At 43.9% G+C, this 16,949-nt stretch overlaps 1 protein-coding gene across 1 annotated transcript in view; it reads right to left on the bottom strand.

The window, feature by feature from the left end:
* Positions 1–11,941: 11,941 nt before the first annotated feature.
* The window catches only part of lcp2a (lymphocyte cytosolic protein 2a), a 15,752-nt gene continuing 10,744 nt past the window's right edge, over positions 11,942–16,949 (bottom strand). The window contains exons 10-18 of the mRNA XM_080508486.1: positions 15,973–16,083; positions 15,834–15,852; positions 15,425–15,440; positions 15,162–15,249; positions 14,763–14,815; positions 13,879–13,955; positions 13,475–13,549; positions 13,183–13,332; positions 11,942–12,241 (exon numbers count right to left, since the gene is read on the bottom strand). Of these exons, the coding sequence (XP_080364612.1) occupies positions 12,092–12,241; positions 13,183–13,332; positions 13,475–13,549; positions 13,879–13,955; positions 14,763–14,815; positions 15,162–15,249; positions 15,425–15,440; positions 15,834–15,852; positions 15,973–16,083 (739 nt within the window). The 3' untranslated portion in view covers positions 11,942–12,091. The remainder of the gene's footprint in view (positions 12,242–13,182; positions 13,333–13,474; positions 13,550–13,878; positions 13,956–14,762; positions 14,816–15,161; positions 15,250–15,424; positions 15,441–15,833; positions 15,853–15,972; positions 16,084–16,949) is intronic.

Raw genomic sequence — 16,949 nt, forward strand, 5'->3', positions numbered from 1 at the left:
GAGTACTTGTATCAGCAAGTAGCTAAAGGTTAGCACTCGCACATGTACTCGTTCTTCAAAAAAGTAGGTTTGGTGCATTTTTACCGTCTTTTCTTGCCCTCTAGAAGAATTCAACGACAGCCACAATTCTCTAAGAATTCTTTTGGATCTTTAGTTGTTCTGTGTTTCAAGGAGTCACGGAACATTTTTAGTTTTAAGCGCCAACAGAAACGGCTCTCTCCTCCAGATCAGCGGTTCCAAAGGTACTTGAAGGGTTTCAGGCGATCCCGGGTGATACTGAATAGTTTCAGGTTTTGGGACCTTCAGGGATCCTCGGGGTCACGGGACTTCCACCAAGCAGCTTCAGCCGACTCGTTTAGCAGATTCTCTGAAGGTTCAGCACCCGACACCTTGATGGAGACGCCACAGGGGCTTCGTGACATTTTAAAATAACTTAAAAATCCCAGATCTCCCACATTTATCTTCCATTTTAATAATGTGTAGCAATAAAGGAGCTGAGAGCTGCAATGCATTATGGGAGTTTCTGTTTGTCGTGTTTTAAATTTAACTATTGGGGGTTATATTAGGTTTGTAGTGTTGGTAGTAATTGTGTTGTGTTGTGTTTTTGTTGCTTAGTTCATGTAGTTTAGTTTATTAGTTGTAAGTTGTCAACCAGCAGTGAAGAAGGTTTTGTGTGTAGTGTCGACCTGGTGTGGTCTGCCTGGGGGACTGTCAAAATAAAATGTGTGCGGCTCTCTGAGTGTTGTGTTCAGTGGGAAATGGGACCAAATGGCTCTTTGAGCATTAAAGGTTGCTGAACCCTGGTTTAGGTGCAAGCAGATTGTTTAGGTCACACATGTGTCCCTGCTTCCACACAGCTGATTCCAATGAGCAGCTCATTATCTGGCTTTCTGCTGAACTTGGTGATGAAGCATCAACATTCCGTGGGAGACAGGGAAAACATGCAGAGCTTCGGCCCTCGAGGATCTGTGTTTGACACCCCTGGTTTAGGTGAACCAGGTTCCTGGTGTGGATGGCTGTTCCAGGAGTTACCTGAACCACAATCTAGGATTGAGGGGTGAAAGATTTCAGGGTCTTTCTAAACCTTTTCAGATGGCCTGTCCATGTGTGAAACACTGAGGAGGGTTTAGTGTTCTTCCTCCCTGGTTCTGTTGATGTTTGATGAGTCATCTGAAATATTTGCATTTATACCTTCACAACTGTGAGAATATAGACATTGATGGTTCCACTTCTGACTGAAGGTAACTTACGATGAGATTAATATATGGGGCCGGCTGCAGACGTCTTATCTAGCCCTGCGGTTGGGGCGACTTACTTTCCAGGGTTTGTCTCATGTTTGTCACCTGTAGGAGGTCGAGTCACGACACGACTCAGACAGACGGGTAGAGGTGAGCCGGCGGTCGGACCGTCATGCTGGTACCCTGACAGCTCGAATGAAGCAGACCCCTATGCCTCCGGCGCGCCGTTACAGCGACACCACACCGGATCCAGTTTAACCTCCAACGATCGGCAGGGCTCACCTGGACACTCGTCTGCTCACACTCACCTGTCTGCCTCACTGTCAGAGGAACCTTCAGAGCCCGTGGGAGAACCTCTGAAGACTCGGAACGTTCTACTAGAATGAAAAACCAAGATATATCACCACAGGAGCACTGAACCTGCATGAGGGCTTTCTTTTTTTTGTCAAATATTTTTATTGGTTTTTACATTGGAAAGGTACAGACACATGTAAAAACATACCAGATGTGCAACAATGGTCATCTCTCAATGTAATTAAACTCGATACAGTAGAACATAATATGAAACCAAGGTGCATTAGAGAGCAAATCTCCCTTCCCAAACAAAATAAATCATTCACTCGCAGCATTCACACCACAATACAAGACAAGACAAGACAAGACAAGGACTCAAGGGTTAACGATAATCACAATGAAAAAATTATGTAAATAATTAAATATCAATTAAAAATAAATAAATAATAATACAAATTAAAAAAAAACAAAGGAAACAACAACAATAACAACATGATAAAATAATAAACTAAAATAAATAAAGAATTTAACAACTCGTATGAGGGCTTTCTGACCTGTTAAAGAGCTGAAGGAGCCCAGACAGACAGAACCAAACATACAACCTCTGTGTGTGTGAGGCCTTCAGGCGACGTCCTCTGACCTTTGTCAAGGTCGGTGTAGAAAAGTCACCTGTTCCTACCAGCTGTGGGAAGTGAGTTATAACTTATATCTTTTTTTTATGTCTCCATTCTTCTTTTTTTTCCTTCTAATTCTATAGGTTACCAGTTTATATAGGGCCAAAAAGATTGTGTGTGCGTTCAATGTATTGTGTGTGTGTGTGTGTGTGTGAGAGAGAGAGAGAGAAAGAAAGGGAGAGAGACGGAGAGAGAGAGGGAGAGAGAGAAAGAAAGGGAGAGAGAGAGGAGAGAGAGAGAGAGAGAGAGAGAGAGAGAGAGAGAGAGAGAGAGAGCGACTATACAGACAAGGTGAGATCAGACAGTTCTCACTTTCCAGTGATCTGTGATGCAAATGATGCTGGGGGGTGGGGGAGGGGTGTCTCTGCATCTGCACACTGCTATCAGGAGGCCGCCACACGCCTCGTGGCGCTAAACAAAGGGCACACTCCTCCTCCTCCTCCTCCTCCTCCTCCTCCTCCTCCTCCTCCACCTCCTGTTGTGTCAATAACAGTCTGATGAAAACTATCAGATGCTCAAAGCTTTGAGAGTCGACTTGTGATGTGTGTGTGGAGTGTAAACACACGGCACACTTAGGCACACACACACACACACACACACACACACACACACACACACACACACACACACACACACACACACACACACACACACACACACACACACCACACACGCACACGCACACAGAGCAGATCCACAAACCACAGCTCCTCTGTGAGTAGAAATATTTCAGCCAGCCCTCTCAATGAATGCACGTTTCACAATATATTTCACTTGTTTTTAATATTTGTTGAAACACAATGTTTCCAAGAACTTTCCTAGAAGTCAGACATGATGAGTTTCAATACAACACTTTAGGTCCTGTTGTCAAGTGAAAAGTTTCGTAGCATTTTTGCTGTCCGTTTGCAAGACAACGACTTTGAAAACGCTCTTTCTCCATCATCGTGGGATTGGGGGAAATGCAACTTTACCTGAAATGCTGCTGCTGCCCTGGCGCACCACGGCCATAGCTAAAAGTGACGCGCATGTGCGAGGAGAAGGACGATGACAACAATGGCGTCCTGAATGCAAAACCTTTCTGAAACAACATCAAATTAACTCGCTTCCACTTGAAACTTTGTCGCGTGAACGAGGAACCTGGACTGAATGGATGTGGAGGGAAATATAGAAGAGAGAGTATGAATAGTCTAAAACGTTACATACAGATTATATAATGTCCGGCGGTAAACAGGAGATTATAGAAATGGAAACTGCTCTGTGCTTATATCAGTATGTTAATGGAGGAGCTCTTCATGACTGAACGAGCTGTTTGTTCCAGCAAGTTCACATGAAGCCACAAAACATTTTAAAACAACTTTTAAAATGAGAAATTTTATTACATTTTTACCGGGTTTTTTTCTATGATTTTAGATATTTCCGTGGATTGAGGCATTTTGCTATTCTAATCATCTTTGTCATGTTAAACTACTTATTTTGTCCCGTTATTCCTAGTTTAAGCGACTTCGGCCACTTTATCTGTTTTATATTTCATGGCAACTTTGGCTCTTTTTGTCATTTTGAGCAATTATAGTATTTTAATTTAAGTTCTGAGGCTTTTAGACATTCTAGAAGTTTCTTTCTTTCCTGTTTTCTCATGCTTTTGGCTGCTTTAGCCATAAAAACAAAAACAACTAAGAATTTCTACCCCTTTAAGTAATTCCTTCATTTTTTTTCTTTTTTACCTCTTTGTTCATTTAACATGATCTTCAGGGAGTCACTAGGTTGCAGAGCCCTGACCAAGACCACTTTGACTTCAGTAACCATGAGATACTAAAGTAATCATTCACTGGCAGGTTATTGATTAAAGTGTCAAGGTTACAGTGTGATGAAGAATTTATTATATGTTGACTCATTTATCATAACTAATTATTAATGACATTTTGTAAACACGATGGGACAATATGTTTGTTTGTTTTTTTCATGAATATGTTGATGAAATTGGTTCAGCATAAAGAAAATTCTCAATTCATTTTCAAATGTTTTATTACAAAGTTTCAACTCATAATTACACATTAATAAAATCAGCTTATACATGTACATGTGAAAACATAAATAAGATTATTCTCTCTCTCTTGCTCTCTCTCTCTCTCTCTCTCTCACACACACACACACACACACACACACACACACACACACACACACACACACACACACACACACACACACACACACACCTCAGTGTGAACACAGAACCAGCATGTCCAGGGGCACAGCCTCACCGACGCCCCCCCACAGGGGAGTCTGGTCCTGGGCCTGCAGCTCCTTCTGGAGTTCCAACTGAGGCTCCATGTACAGGGAGGGGGAGCCGGGCGGGGGGCCGGCCAGCGCCGGGGGAGAGCCGGGGTTGAGGGGGGACAGCTGAGTGGACGAGGAGAGATGTGGCGGAGGAGAGGAGCTGATGTGGTCCAACTGTGGCACCACGGCGCCGGGCGAGTACGACAACCTGTGTCCTTGAGGAGGAGCAGGGGGGGAGGCGCCGTCTGGTACCTGCAGACACAGCGAGGAGGAGTCGGGCCGAGGAGGAGCAGGGGGGGGGAAGAAGGAGTCCTGAAGGTGGCTCAGGATGCTGCTCAGGTCAGAGGTGATTGCAGGCAGCTCGTCATCACCGCTGCTGCTGCTGCTGCTGCTGCTGCAGTGCATGCTGGGAAGTTTGGGACTTGGCTCTGATGATGATGAAGATGGCGAAGGGGAGGACGAAGAGGAGGGCTCCCTGTCGGGGGTCAAGGCGTCAGACTTCCTCTTCCTCCTCCGGCGAAAGTTTCCGTTGTCAAACTCTTTGTCGCAGTTTGGATCCAACGTCCAGTAGCAGCCTTTACCTGCAGGAGGGGAAACACACAATGAGTCACCTGCTGGGAGCTTCTCCACGCTGCTCATCACATCCACTGCTTCCCTGGGACCTGCACCGACCGACTGTCAGAACCAGCAGTGGAGCTCCGGTGCGGTGGTCTCACCTGTGTCGCCCTCGTCCCGGGGAACCTTCCGGAAGCACGTGTTGAGCGACAGGTTGTGTCGGATGGAGTTCTGCCAGCTGGCTTTGCTGCGGCTGTAGAAGGGGAAGTTGTCGGAGACGTAGCGGTAGATCTGACTGAGCGTCAGCCGCTGGTGGGGCGCGCTCTGGATCGCCATGGCGATCAGTGCCGAGTACGAGTAAGGGGGGCGCATCACGTTCAGGACGTCGTCGGACGGGGACCAGGAGCCATTGGAGAGGTTGTAGAGGTGGGGGAGGAGACCCCCTAACATCGGCAGGAGTCCCGGAAGGAATCTTGAAGGAGAACCTGAACAGAGTCTGGAAGACGGCTCTTGAAGGTTTCCTGGAGGGAGTTCTTGATGAAATCCTGGAAGGTACCCTGATGGGAACACTTCAGGAAGTCCTGAGAGGGGTCCTTGAGGGATGCCAGCAGAAAAACCCGGGAGGAGGCCTGATCGCAGTTCCGGGGAGGGTTCTCGAGGGTTTCCTGGAGGGAATCCTATGAGTCCTCCTGTAGCGCCAGCCGGAAGCCCCTGGTCAGTACTGCTGTTCCACAAGAAGGACTGGCTGTGGCGGCTCGTTGGGGCCCAGGGATTCTCAGGAGGCGCCGGGTCGCCGTAGAGGCTGAAGTCTGACTGATCGAGGCCCAGAGACGAGCCATCCTGCTGGGGCAGGAGGTGGGGAGGCAACAGGGGGTGCAGAGTCTGCTGCTCCATGTCTGAGTGCTGTGCTCCTCACCCAAGACACACTTAAAGCCCCCGCCGTCCCGCCCCCCCGGACCCTCCGATTGGCCAGCGCCAGTTTGCCGCGATTTGAATAAGAACAGGTTGGGTGGACGGCCCGAGGCGTCTCGGAGCTGACGCAGACGTATGTCAACACGTCTCCTGACAAATGGCCGATTGAGCCTCTTTTTACGGTTTCAGACGTTACGGGAGTCGCTTCAAGTCGCTGATTCACAGAGCAAATCAAACAAACTGTAACTGCCTGCAAGTCTTCAATCACAGCTGCTCCTTCGGCCACACACACGTCTGAGCTCCTCCAACAGCTTTTATCCGGAGCACGTCGGCTCTCCACCTCCACCTGCTTCACTGTGGGGTTTCACTGGTTTTCATCAGCCAGTTCTACAGATCATCGTCTCTGTCGGGACTTTCAGGAGAACCAATATTACGTTCAGTTATAAAAGTGGACTCAGCTGATTGAGATCTACACATGAAGCCAGATAATGGTTTTATCATCTGCTTCATTTAACTCTTTAACTTCCTGCTCAGCTGCTCAACTAAACATGATTAAAGCTTCTCGACCAGTTGGAGTGTCCCTTACTTCTTGGATATTATTTGTACCAAACAAATATGACAAAACAAGATGTTTTATTTAGCATTTCTAAAGAGGAAGTTGTCCAGGGCTTGATACTTTTTTTCTTTGGAGGAAAATTATATAGGCGACAAACATGAAACAATGTCTAATAAGTAATGGATGACTTATCTTCTTCTGACATCCAGACTATAGAGCATCTTCCTCCCACTTACTAATGATGATATTTTGAAATTAATCCTCACATTTTCTTGTAATTATATTTTATGTTAGAGTGTGGGAAAAGACTCATAACACCCTGAACACATAATTAAGACTTCTTCAATGAGCAAAAGTGATACAAGTCGCTTCTGTAGTTTCCATGAGGAGTTTAATGAAATCCAACGTGCTCTCAGGATCAAACAGACACGTTGTCTCTGAGCTTCAGGGCATAAATTCATGAGTCTGTTGTCGCCTTTAAAGTGGAAACGGTGTCTTGAATGAGCTGGGCGGAGAGAGATGATGGTGCACTGAGGGTCAGTAAACGCATCATGATGAGGTGACGGAGGTGAACGTCCTCTGATTGTCGTTGAGTGTGACCACAAACAGAGTGACAGCTGCTGTTTGAGGCGTCGCTCGCCTCCCCTTTGTTCTCCTCACCTCCATAAACACAGCCACAGTCAGCCAGTCTGCAGCCCCTGCATCAGCACCATCCACCAGCCTCCATCCACCAGCCTCCATCCACCAGCCTCCATCCACCAGACCCCATTAATAACTAGCCTCCATCCACCAGCCTCCATCTATCCGCCTCCATCCACCAGACCCCATTAATAACTAGCCTCCATCCATCAGCACCATCCATCCGCCTCCATCCACCAGCCTCCATCCATCAGCCTCAATCCACCAGACCCCATTACTAACCAGCCTCCATCCATCAGGCTCCATCCACCAGCCTCCATCCACCAGGCTCCATTCATCAGCCTCCATCCACCAGACCCCATTACTAACCAGCCTCCATCCATTAGCCTCCATCCACCAGACCCCATTACTAACCAGCCTCCATCCATCAGCCTCCATCCACCAGACCCCATTACTAACCAGCCTCCATCCACCAGACCCCATTACTAACCAGCCTCCATCCATCAGCCTACATCCACCAGACCCCATTACTAACCAGCCTCCATCCACCAGACCCCATTACTAACCAGCCTCCATCCACCAGATCCCATTAATAACCAGCCTCCATCCATCAGGCTCCATCCACCAGCCTCCATCCACCAGGCTCCATTGATCAGGCTTCATTATTATCAAGTCCACCTCCACCAGGCTCCAACCACCAGCTTCCATCTACTATCTGTCATCCTCCATCCACCAGGCTCCATTCACTGGCTTCCATCCAACGTTCAACAACCACAACCTTGTCCGTCCTCCTCCACCCTCCATCCTCCTTCAACCATCCATAGCAATCAGATTGCATCCACGGCCTCCATCTACCATCTTCCATGATCAGTCAGCCTCCATACATCATCCAGAGCCTCCACCCACCCTCAGCACTGGTGTGGAGGAGCTCACATCATCCTGCAGCCTCAGTGTGTCAGGAAACACACAGTTCAGAGAAGCTCCATCCAAAGTTGGTGCAACTTGTTCTTTGAAAATAACCAACAAAAAAACTAAATTCACAAACACTGACAAAAGAATATCCTTCATAATTTACTACAAATATCTGCAACAATTCGCTTCAAATAAATGATGAAATGACCAAACAAAGCATTTAGAGTTGGGAAAAAGAAAAGAAAGTTACAAACTTGGCATCAAATGGCATCAAAACTCAATCTAAACCAACTGAAAATAAAACTGTAACATCAAGTTGGTATTGTGATGTGTGCGTGTGCGTGTGTGTGTGCGTGTGCGTGTGCGTGTGTGTGTGTGCGTGTGTGTGTGTGTGTATGTGTGTGAGGTGACAGTTGGTGAAGCAGCAGTAATCTTTGTGCGGTGGTGCCTTCAAGGACGACGCAGACAAAACAATGCGGCTCATAGGATAACGGACTGATCGGGATCGGGACTGGGATTACATGGGGGGGTGGGGGTGGGGGGGGTGTTAGTGTGGAGGGGGCATCATGGGAAAAAGTAACTCAACCCCTCCACCTGTCCAACGGATTCTCTCTGACTTAAACTGAACTGTGAGTGTGGTGCGTTCATGGGCCTCCCATGTTTGTGTAGATGAGCTGGTTTGTGACTCTGGTTTGAACTTCAGGCTCTGAGTCGTCAAAGTTCAATTCTTACAATCTGGAAAACTGTTGTAGAGCTGAAATCCTGCTGTCGTCCACCGTCCAGTCAGTGAGCAGTCTTCCTCCTCTAACATCACATTATAGAGCATCTTCCTCCTCTAACATCACATTATAGAGCATCTTCTTCCTCTAACATCACATTATAGAGCATCTTCTTCCTCTAACATCACATTATAGAGCATCTTCCTCCTCTAACGTCATATTGTAGAGCATCTTCTTCCTCTAACATCACATTATAGAGCATCTTCTTCCTCTAACATCACATTATAGAGCATCTTCCTCCTCTAACATCACATTATAGAGCATCTTCCTCCTCGAACATCATATTATAGAGCATCTTCCTCCTCTAACGTCATATTGTAGAGCATCTTCCGCCTCTAACATCACATTATAGAGCATCTTCTTCCTCTAACAGCACATTATAGAGCATCTTCCTCCTCGAACATCATATTATAGAGCATCTTCCTCCTCTAACGTCATATTGTAGAGCATCTTCCTCCTCTAACATCACATTATAGAGCATCTTCCTCCTCTAACATCACATTATAGAGCATCTTCTTCCTCTAACATCACATTATAGAGCATCGTCCTCCTCTAACATCACACTATAGAGCATCTTCTTCCTCTAACATCCAGATTATAGAGCATCCTCCTCCTCTAACATCACAATATAGAGCATCTTCCTCCTCCAACATCCAGATTATAGAGCATCTTCCTCCTCTAACATCACATTATAGAGCATCTTCTTCCTCTAACATCACATTATAGAGCATCTTCCTCCTCTAACATCAGATTATAGAGCATCTTCCTCATCTAACATCATATTATAGAGCATCTTCCTCCTCTAACATCCAGATCATAGAGCATCTTCCTCCTCTAACATCATATTATAGAGCATCTTCCTCCTCTAACATCACACTATAGAGCATCTTCTTCCTCTAACATCCAGATTATAGAGCATCCTCCTCCTCTAACATCACATTATAGAGCATCTTCCTCCTCTAACATCAGATTATAGAGCACCTCCCCCCTCTGACATCAGATTATAGAGCATCCTCCTCCTCTAACATCAGATTATAGAGCATCCTCCTCCTCTAACATCAGATTATAGAGCATCTTCCCCCTCTGACATCAGATTATAGAGCATCTTCCTCCTCTAACATCCAGATTATAGAGCATCTTCCTCCTCTAACATCACATTATAGAGCATCTTCTTCCTCTAACATCACATTATAGAGCATCTTCCTCCTCTAACATCAGATTATAGAGCATCTTCCTCCTCTAACATCACATTATAGAGCATCCTCCTCCTCTAACATCCAGATTATAGAGCATCTTCCTCCTCTAACATCATAATATAGAGCATCTTCCTCCTCTAACATCACACTATAGAGCATCTTCTTCCTCTAACATCCAGATTATAGAGCATCCTCCTCCTCTAACATCACATTATAGAGCATCTTCCTCCTCTAACATCCAGATTATAGAGCATCTTCCTCCTCTAACATCCAGATTATAGAGCATCCTCCTCCTCTAACATCACACTATAGAGCATCCTCCTCCGCTAACATCCAGATTATAGAGCATCTTCCTCCTCTAACATCACATTATAGAGCATCTTCCTCCTCTAACATCAGATTATAGAGCATCTCCCCCTCTGACATCAGATTATAGAGCATCTTCCTCCTCTAACATCAGATTATAGAGCATCTTCCTCCTCTAACATCAGATTATAGAGCATCTTCCTCCTCTAACATCAGATTATAGAGCATCTTCCCCCTCTGACATCAGATTATAGAGCATCTTCCCCCTCTAACATCAGATTATAGAGCATCTTCCTCCTCTGGCATCATATTATAGAGCATCTTCCTCCTCTAACATCACATTATAGAGCATCTTCCTCCTCTAACATCCAGATTATAGAGCATCTTCCTCCTCTAACATCACATTATAGAGCATCTTCCTCCTCTAACATCAGATTATAGAGCATCTTCCCCCTCTGACATCAGATTATAGAGCATCTTCCCCCTCTAACATCAGATTATAGAGCATCTTCCTCCTCTGGCATCATATTATAGAGCATCTTCCTCCTCTAACATCACATTATAGAGCATCTTCCTCCTCTAACATCCAGATTATAGAGCATCTTCCTCCTCTAACATCACATTATAGAGCATCTTCCTCCTCTAACATCACACTATAGAGCATCCTCCTCCGCTAACATCCAGATTATAGAGCATCTTCCTCCTCTAACATCACATTATAGAGCATCCTCCTCCTCTAACATCCAGATTATAGAGCATCTTCCTCCTCTAACATCACATTATAGAGCATCCTCCTCCTCTAACATCCAGATTATAGAGCATCTTCCTCCTCTAACATCATATTATAGAGCATCCTCCTCCTCTAACATCACATTATAGAGCATCTTCCTCCTCTAACATCCAGATTATAGAGCATCTTCCTCCTCTAACATCACATTATAGAGCATCTTCCTCCTCTAACATCACACTATAGAGCATCCTCCTCCGCTAACATCCAGATTATAGAGCATCTTCCTCCTCTAACATCACATTATAGAGCATCTTCCTCCTCTAACATCAGATTATAGAGCATCTTCCTCCTCTAACATCAGATTATAGAGCATCTCCCCCCTCTGACATCAGATTATAGAGCATCTCCCTCATCTAACATCAGATTATAGAGCATCTTCCTCCTCTAACATCAGATTATAGAGCATCTTCCCCCTCTGACATCAGATTATAGAGCATCTTCTCCCTCTAACATCAGATTATAGAGCATCTTCCTCCTCTGGCATCATATTATAGAGCATCTTCCTCCTCTAATATCCGATTATAGAGCATCTTCCTCCTCCTCATTGAAGTAACCTCAGATACTACAAACATACACGTTTCCATAGCGATGACAATAACTCCGTAACTACAGTATTTAAAATAATGACAAGAAAGTATGACTGTGACCAAGTTGTGATTCCCAGTGGCCAATGAAGTAGTTGATTGGTGTTTGAAGGAGAAATGAGGACAGAGCTGATGTTTCCTGATGTTTTAATGAGGACAAACCGTTTGTTTACAGTTAAAGTAGAAAGAGCGAGAACACACAGTCAAATGAAGAATGGAGGTGAATGGAAAGACTTAAACGAAGCATTTCATGAAGCTGAGTGAAACAAAGTGTGGAGAAAAAGGTATATGCGTGACATTTTAATTAATTCTGAACTCTGAATGTTGACATGGGTCTGGAGACCGGCTGTATCCTGGTCCTTCTGGTTCCGGTTGGACCCGGTCAGGACCAGTTCTGTCCAGTCATGTAATGTCCAGCTGGGTCGGAGAGAAGACACTGGTTCTGTTGGCTGCAGCCCCGGTTTTTAGCATCAATGAGGAGCAACGGGGACTTTGAGTAATATCCGATTATCTCAGCAACTGACGGAAAAGACTGGATGCAAAAAAAGAGAGAAATGATAAGTCTTTCTGCTGCCATCTGAAGGGGAAACAGTGTAACTGCAGGTATTTCTACTGCCTTCTGAACATAAACTAGTAGAATCACAATTGCTTCTACTGCCCTCTAGATGTAAAATTATGTAAGTGTTTACACTTCTTTTTGAAGGTAACTAGGTTAATTACAACTGTTTATATCCCCTATGAAGGTAAAACAAATAATAAAAAGTGTCTAATCTGCCCTCTATAGATGAAATATTTTAATTACAGATGTTTATACTTCCATCTGAAGGTGAAACAGAGGAATGACAAGTGCTTATACTGTCACATAAAAATTTAAATAGAAATAAAAAGTGTTTATACTGCTTTGTAAAGATAAAACAGAGCAATTATTTTATTAATTAGTTTATCTAGCGCTGTCAAGGTGAAGTCGAGTATCCTGGTCCTTCTGGTTCCGGTTGGACCCGGTCAGGACCAGTTCTGTCCAGTCATGTAATGTCCAGCTGGGTCGGAGAGAAGACACTGGTTCTGCTGGCTGCAGAACTTGCTCTCGCAAGTGTTTATACAGCCCTTTGATGTAAACAGAGTAATTTCAAACATGTACACTGCCAGCTGAGGGTTCATTTCCAATAAAGTATCCAAAATAAAAGAAAATTAAAACTGAAGGTCGAACTTGGCAACTCTTCTCATTTTAATACAAAAGGCTAGGACAAAATTAAAAACAACATCAGACTAAATGTCAATGTTGGGTTCTGCCCCCTGCAGCCTAAACCTCAGATTGACCTCAGTTTTGCCGCCTTAATAAACAAAATACCTATTAAACCTTATCACAGTCCTCTCTAATGTAAAAAACACAGCACTGCCCTCCACCAGCCCCAAAGGGGACCAAATAGAAATGTTGTTGTTGTTGTTGCCTTCAGGACCAAAACAGGTTTGTACCTCCTGGACTTTGCGTCCAGTTCCCAGGAGGAACTGCTGGTTCTGCTGCCGGATCTGGATGTTGTAGACTTTGTCCTGGTACAGGACCATGAGGGTGAAGGGCTGACTGGCCAGCTGCCGGGTGCTGTCCCTCACCAGGTACGCCCCGTCCTACACACACACACACACACACACACACACACACACACACACACACACACACACACACACACACACACACACACACACACACACGAAGCAGCTCAGACCACATGACACCATCTGACAGGAAACTTCAGGATGGGGTCGTTACCTTCTGAACTCTCCTGAGACATCCTTCAGCCTGACCGCGGCTCACTTTACCCACATACCAGCGAGGGTCCAGCTCCTGCTGGATCAATCAATCAATCAATCAATCAATCAATCAATCAATCAATCAATCAATCAATCAATCGTAAATGTGCTCCGGCCCAAACAATCAAAATGACGCTGGTACCACCTGTTGTTCATTCAGTAGAACAGCAAGTGGATGGATGGATAGATAGATAGATAGATAGATAGATAGATAGATAGATAGATAGATAGATAGATAGATAGATAGATAGATAGATAGATAGATAGATAGATAGATAGATAGATAGATAGATAGATAGATAGATAGATAGATAGATAGATAGATAGATAGGAGGGACGAGTGTCGCTGTAAACCTGTGTTACCTTGTTGTTGGCAGACGTCGGAGGACGAGGGCGAAACGAGTTCCTGTCCAAGACGCTGCCTCTGCTTTCATGCATGGCTGAAAGCACACACACACACACACACACACACACACACACACACACACACACACACACACACACACACACACACACACACACACACACACGATCATCTCCATGCCGTGGCTTGGTTTATGGACGTTTAGGATGCTTTGTTGATTTTATTGTGCAAAAAGATTTGTTCAGGTTTAATTTGAATCTGATAGTTTAAATGCAGAGAAAGAACTTCTCCAAATAGATATCAAGAAAGAACGCACCAAAAACAATAATAAACATGGCTGTGACGTCCCTCTAAATACAGTATTAATGTGTGGGATTGTGCTGCCCTCTATTGGCCAAATACAGTAATTACTTCACTTATAAAGGTCAAACAGTAATCACACTATACTAAACTACAATATAGTTGGACAAGCATAGTGGAAAAGTCATGTAAAAGTAGTAAATACTATCTTCTAATTGCAAATTCAATGTGAACCATTAGTTTGTATCACAGCTGAAGCATAGATCTTCAAAGAAAAATAGAAACATAAGTAATTAAAGTAAATTAAATACTAGCTACTACAGTTACAACTCTGTGATTCTGCTCTTTAATATAAAATCAAATACCTGCTTAAGATTTCATATCATAAAATACAACTTCCGTGTGCGGGTGCAGGCCGAGGCCGATGACATCCACCAAAAGCGGAGGTCACTTTTGTGCAAATCTAGTTGATTTATTGTATTTGAGTTCAGATCAGACGGGATCCTGGCGGTGGTGACTAGTTCCTGACCCCAGGGATCCCGCACAGACCACAGCTTTACTCCTTTTCTTACTTGATTCTTACCAGGGTGGAGTTTGTGAGGCAGTGATCCACCAGGCGGGATGCTGGGAGGCAGGCTGGTCAAACAAAACACACAAAGCCATCAGGGATGCCTCAGGGATCCAGAACTGGCCCACTGTTACTCCGATATGATTCACTGTTGCTGTTCTACACATTTATTCCCATATTCCATTTTACAAACTTAGTACAAAACTTTAAGATGTTTGAAAAACAAAAAAGAGAGAGAATTTAACTTCACAAGTCGCGATTCATTGGTGCTGAAAAGCCAGGATTTGTTAGTGAGAGCGCTGGAGGTTTGTGGGCTAAAGACAATATCGTCTGCATACGAAGACACTTTCTCAAACATGTTTGTAAAACCTTCTTATAAACTGATTGAATGTCAAACACAAAGATATTCTATACCTGTCTCCATGACGTGGTGGAGGTCCTGGCAGTACTGGACGAGGGGATACGCTTTTATTGTGAAGGGGGAAGGTGTTGTGTTTTCGACCTGATTTTTTTTTTTTTTTACAAAGAATAGATTTAGATAGATAGATAGATAGATAGATAGATAGATAGATAGATAGATAGATAGATAGATAGATAGATAGATAGATAGATAGATAGATAGATAGATAGATAGATAGATAGATAGATAGATGAAAAGCTGAAACAGTAAATCTCACCTTCATCGTGTGTTTGCTGGTAAGAGATGAAAGAAAAAGATTATTTAATTCTAGACAATTAAAATCACACAAAAGCAGTTCAAATGGAAAAATCAACAAACTGATCACAACATAATGACTTTGAAAAAAATCGTTACTTTATATTACGTATATTATTCTCAATTTTGAAGCCTTAATTTATAAAAGATATGATGTTTAAAATGTTAATAAAACAAACAAAACAACAACGACTGGCTTTTATGACATGTCATTTAGTCCCGCCTCCTTGTTTAAGTTGGGAATCGCCATGGCAACCGCTGGTTGTAGAGCAAAGTGAAGCAGCCCTCAGGTCCCAAACCAGTGAAATGTTAAAGCTTGTTGCATTAGATTACATTTCAAAAGTGTACATTTGAAGAACAAACATGGTTACCTCTCTCCTCCCGTCAAATCTGTTGAATGAAACGCAAAAATATTAGCTTCTTTTTTTTTAATCACCAAACACGACACCACACTTAAAAAAAAAAAAAAGTGAAAACATTTTGGTGACAGTGATTTATCTGCTGGAGGACCTGTTGGGCAGAGGCCGAGCCGAGGAGTTACTCCTGCTCACGGCCAAGGAGGGAGGAGGGAGGACAGGAGCTTTACACCTGGTGGAGAGATCAGGGGCGGAGACTGGAGGCCTACACACACACACACACACACACACACACACACACAAAACCTTAAATGATTTCATGATTTCAAACATGAATATACTGCTTTTTGTGGTTGATCTTACTGGATTGTAAGAGTGTGAGTGTGTGTGTGTGTGTGTGTGTGTGTGTGTGTGTGTGTGTGTGTGTGTGTGTGTGTGTGTGTGTGTGTGTGTGTGTGTGTGTGTGTGTGTGTGTGTGTGTGTGTGTGTGTCTCCTGTGTTTCCATTTTCATGTATGTAATCACGTTCACTCATCCACAGAGCTGTTTGCATTAAAACAAAAAAAGAAGCAGATTATCTGATAATGCATGAAAAGAAGTCAATTCTAGTGGCAACGGCACAAAACAGAATGTGTCTACTTCTTTGTGTTTCTGACTAAGAGGAAAATGTGAGCCTGGATTTTGTTACTGTCCAATATCTGAAATAAAAGAAGAGATGAAGGTTCACATGAAGCGGCAGACCATGACGTGGGTCAAACAACTCAAAGTAAAGAAGGAGAGAAAACGCACGCGCACACACACACACACACACACGCGCGAGGAGAAAGGAAGCTCTGACACATGAATGTCTTTACTTAGTGTTTTACACCTTTTCCAGCTACAAGTGACAGAAACACCCTACTTTAAAATCGTACATACTGTTTTAGGAAACTGAGGACAGAAAATCCACATTTGCAGCATGAGAGACAGACATTTTTGCCAAAAAAATATATATATATACAATCATCGCAATTATTACTAAACTAAACTTGCCTGCATGCGGCTGATGTGTTAATTATTAGTATTTACTAGTCCCCTGAGGAAAAAACAAGATTTGCTTTCAACATACAAACAGGGAAGTTGGGGATATAGA

The sequence above is a fragment of the Blennius ocellaris genome (genome assembly GCF_963422515.1).
Source record: "Blennius ocellaris genome assembly, chromosome: 14".
Classification (NCBI taxonomy): domain Eukaryota; kingdom Metazoa; phylum Chordata; class Actinopteri; order Blenniiformes; family Blenniidae; genus Blennius; species Blennius ocellaris.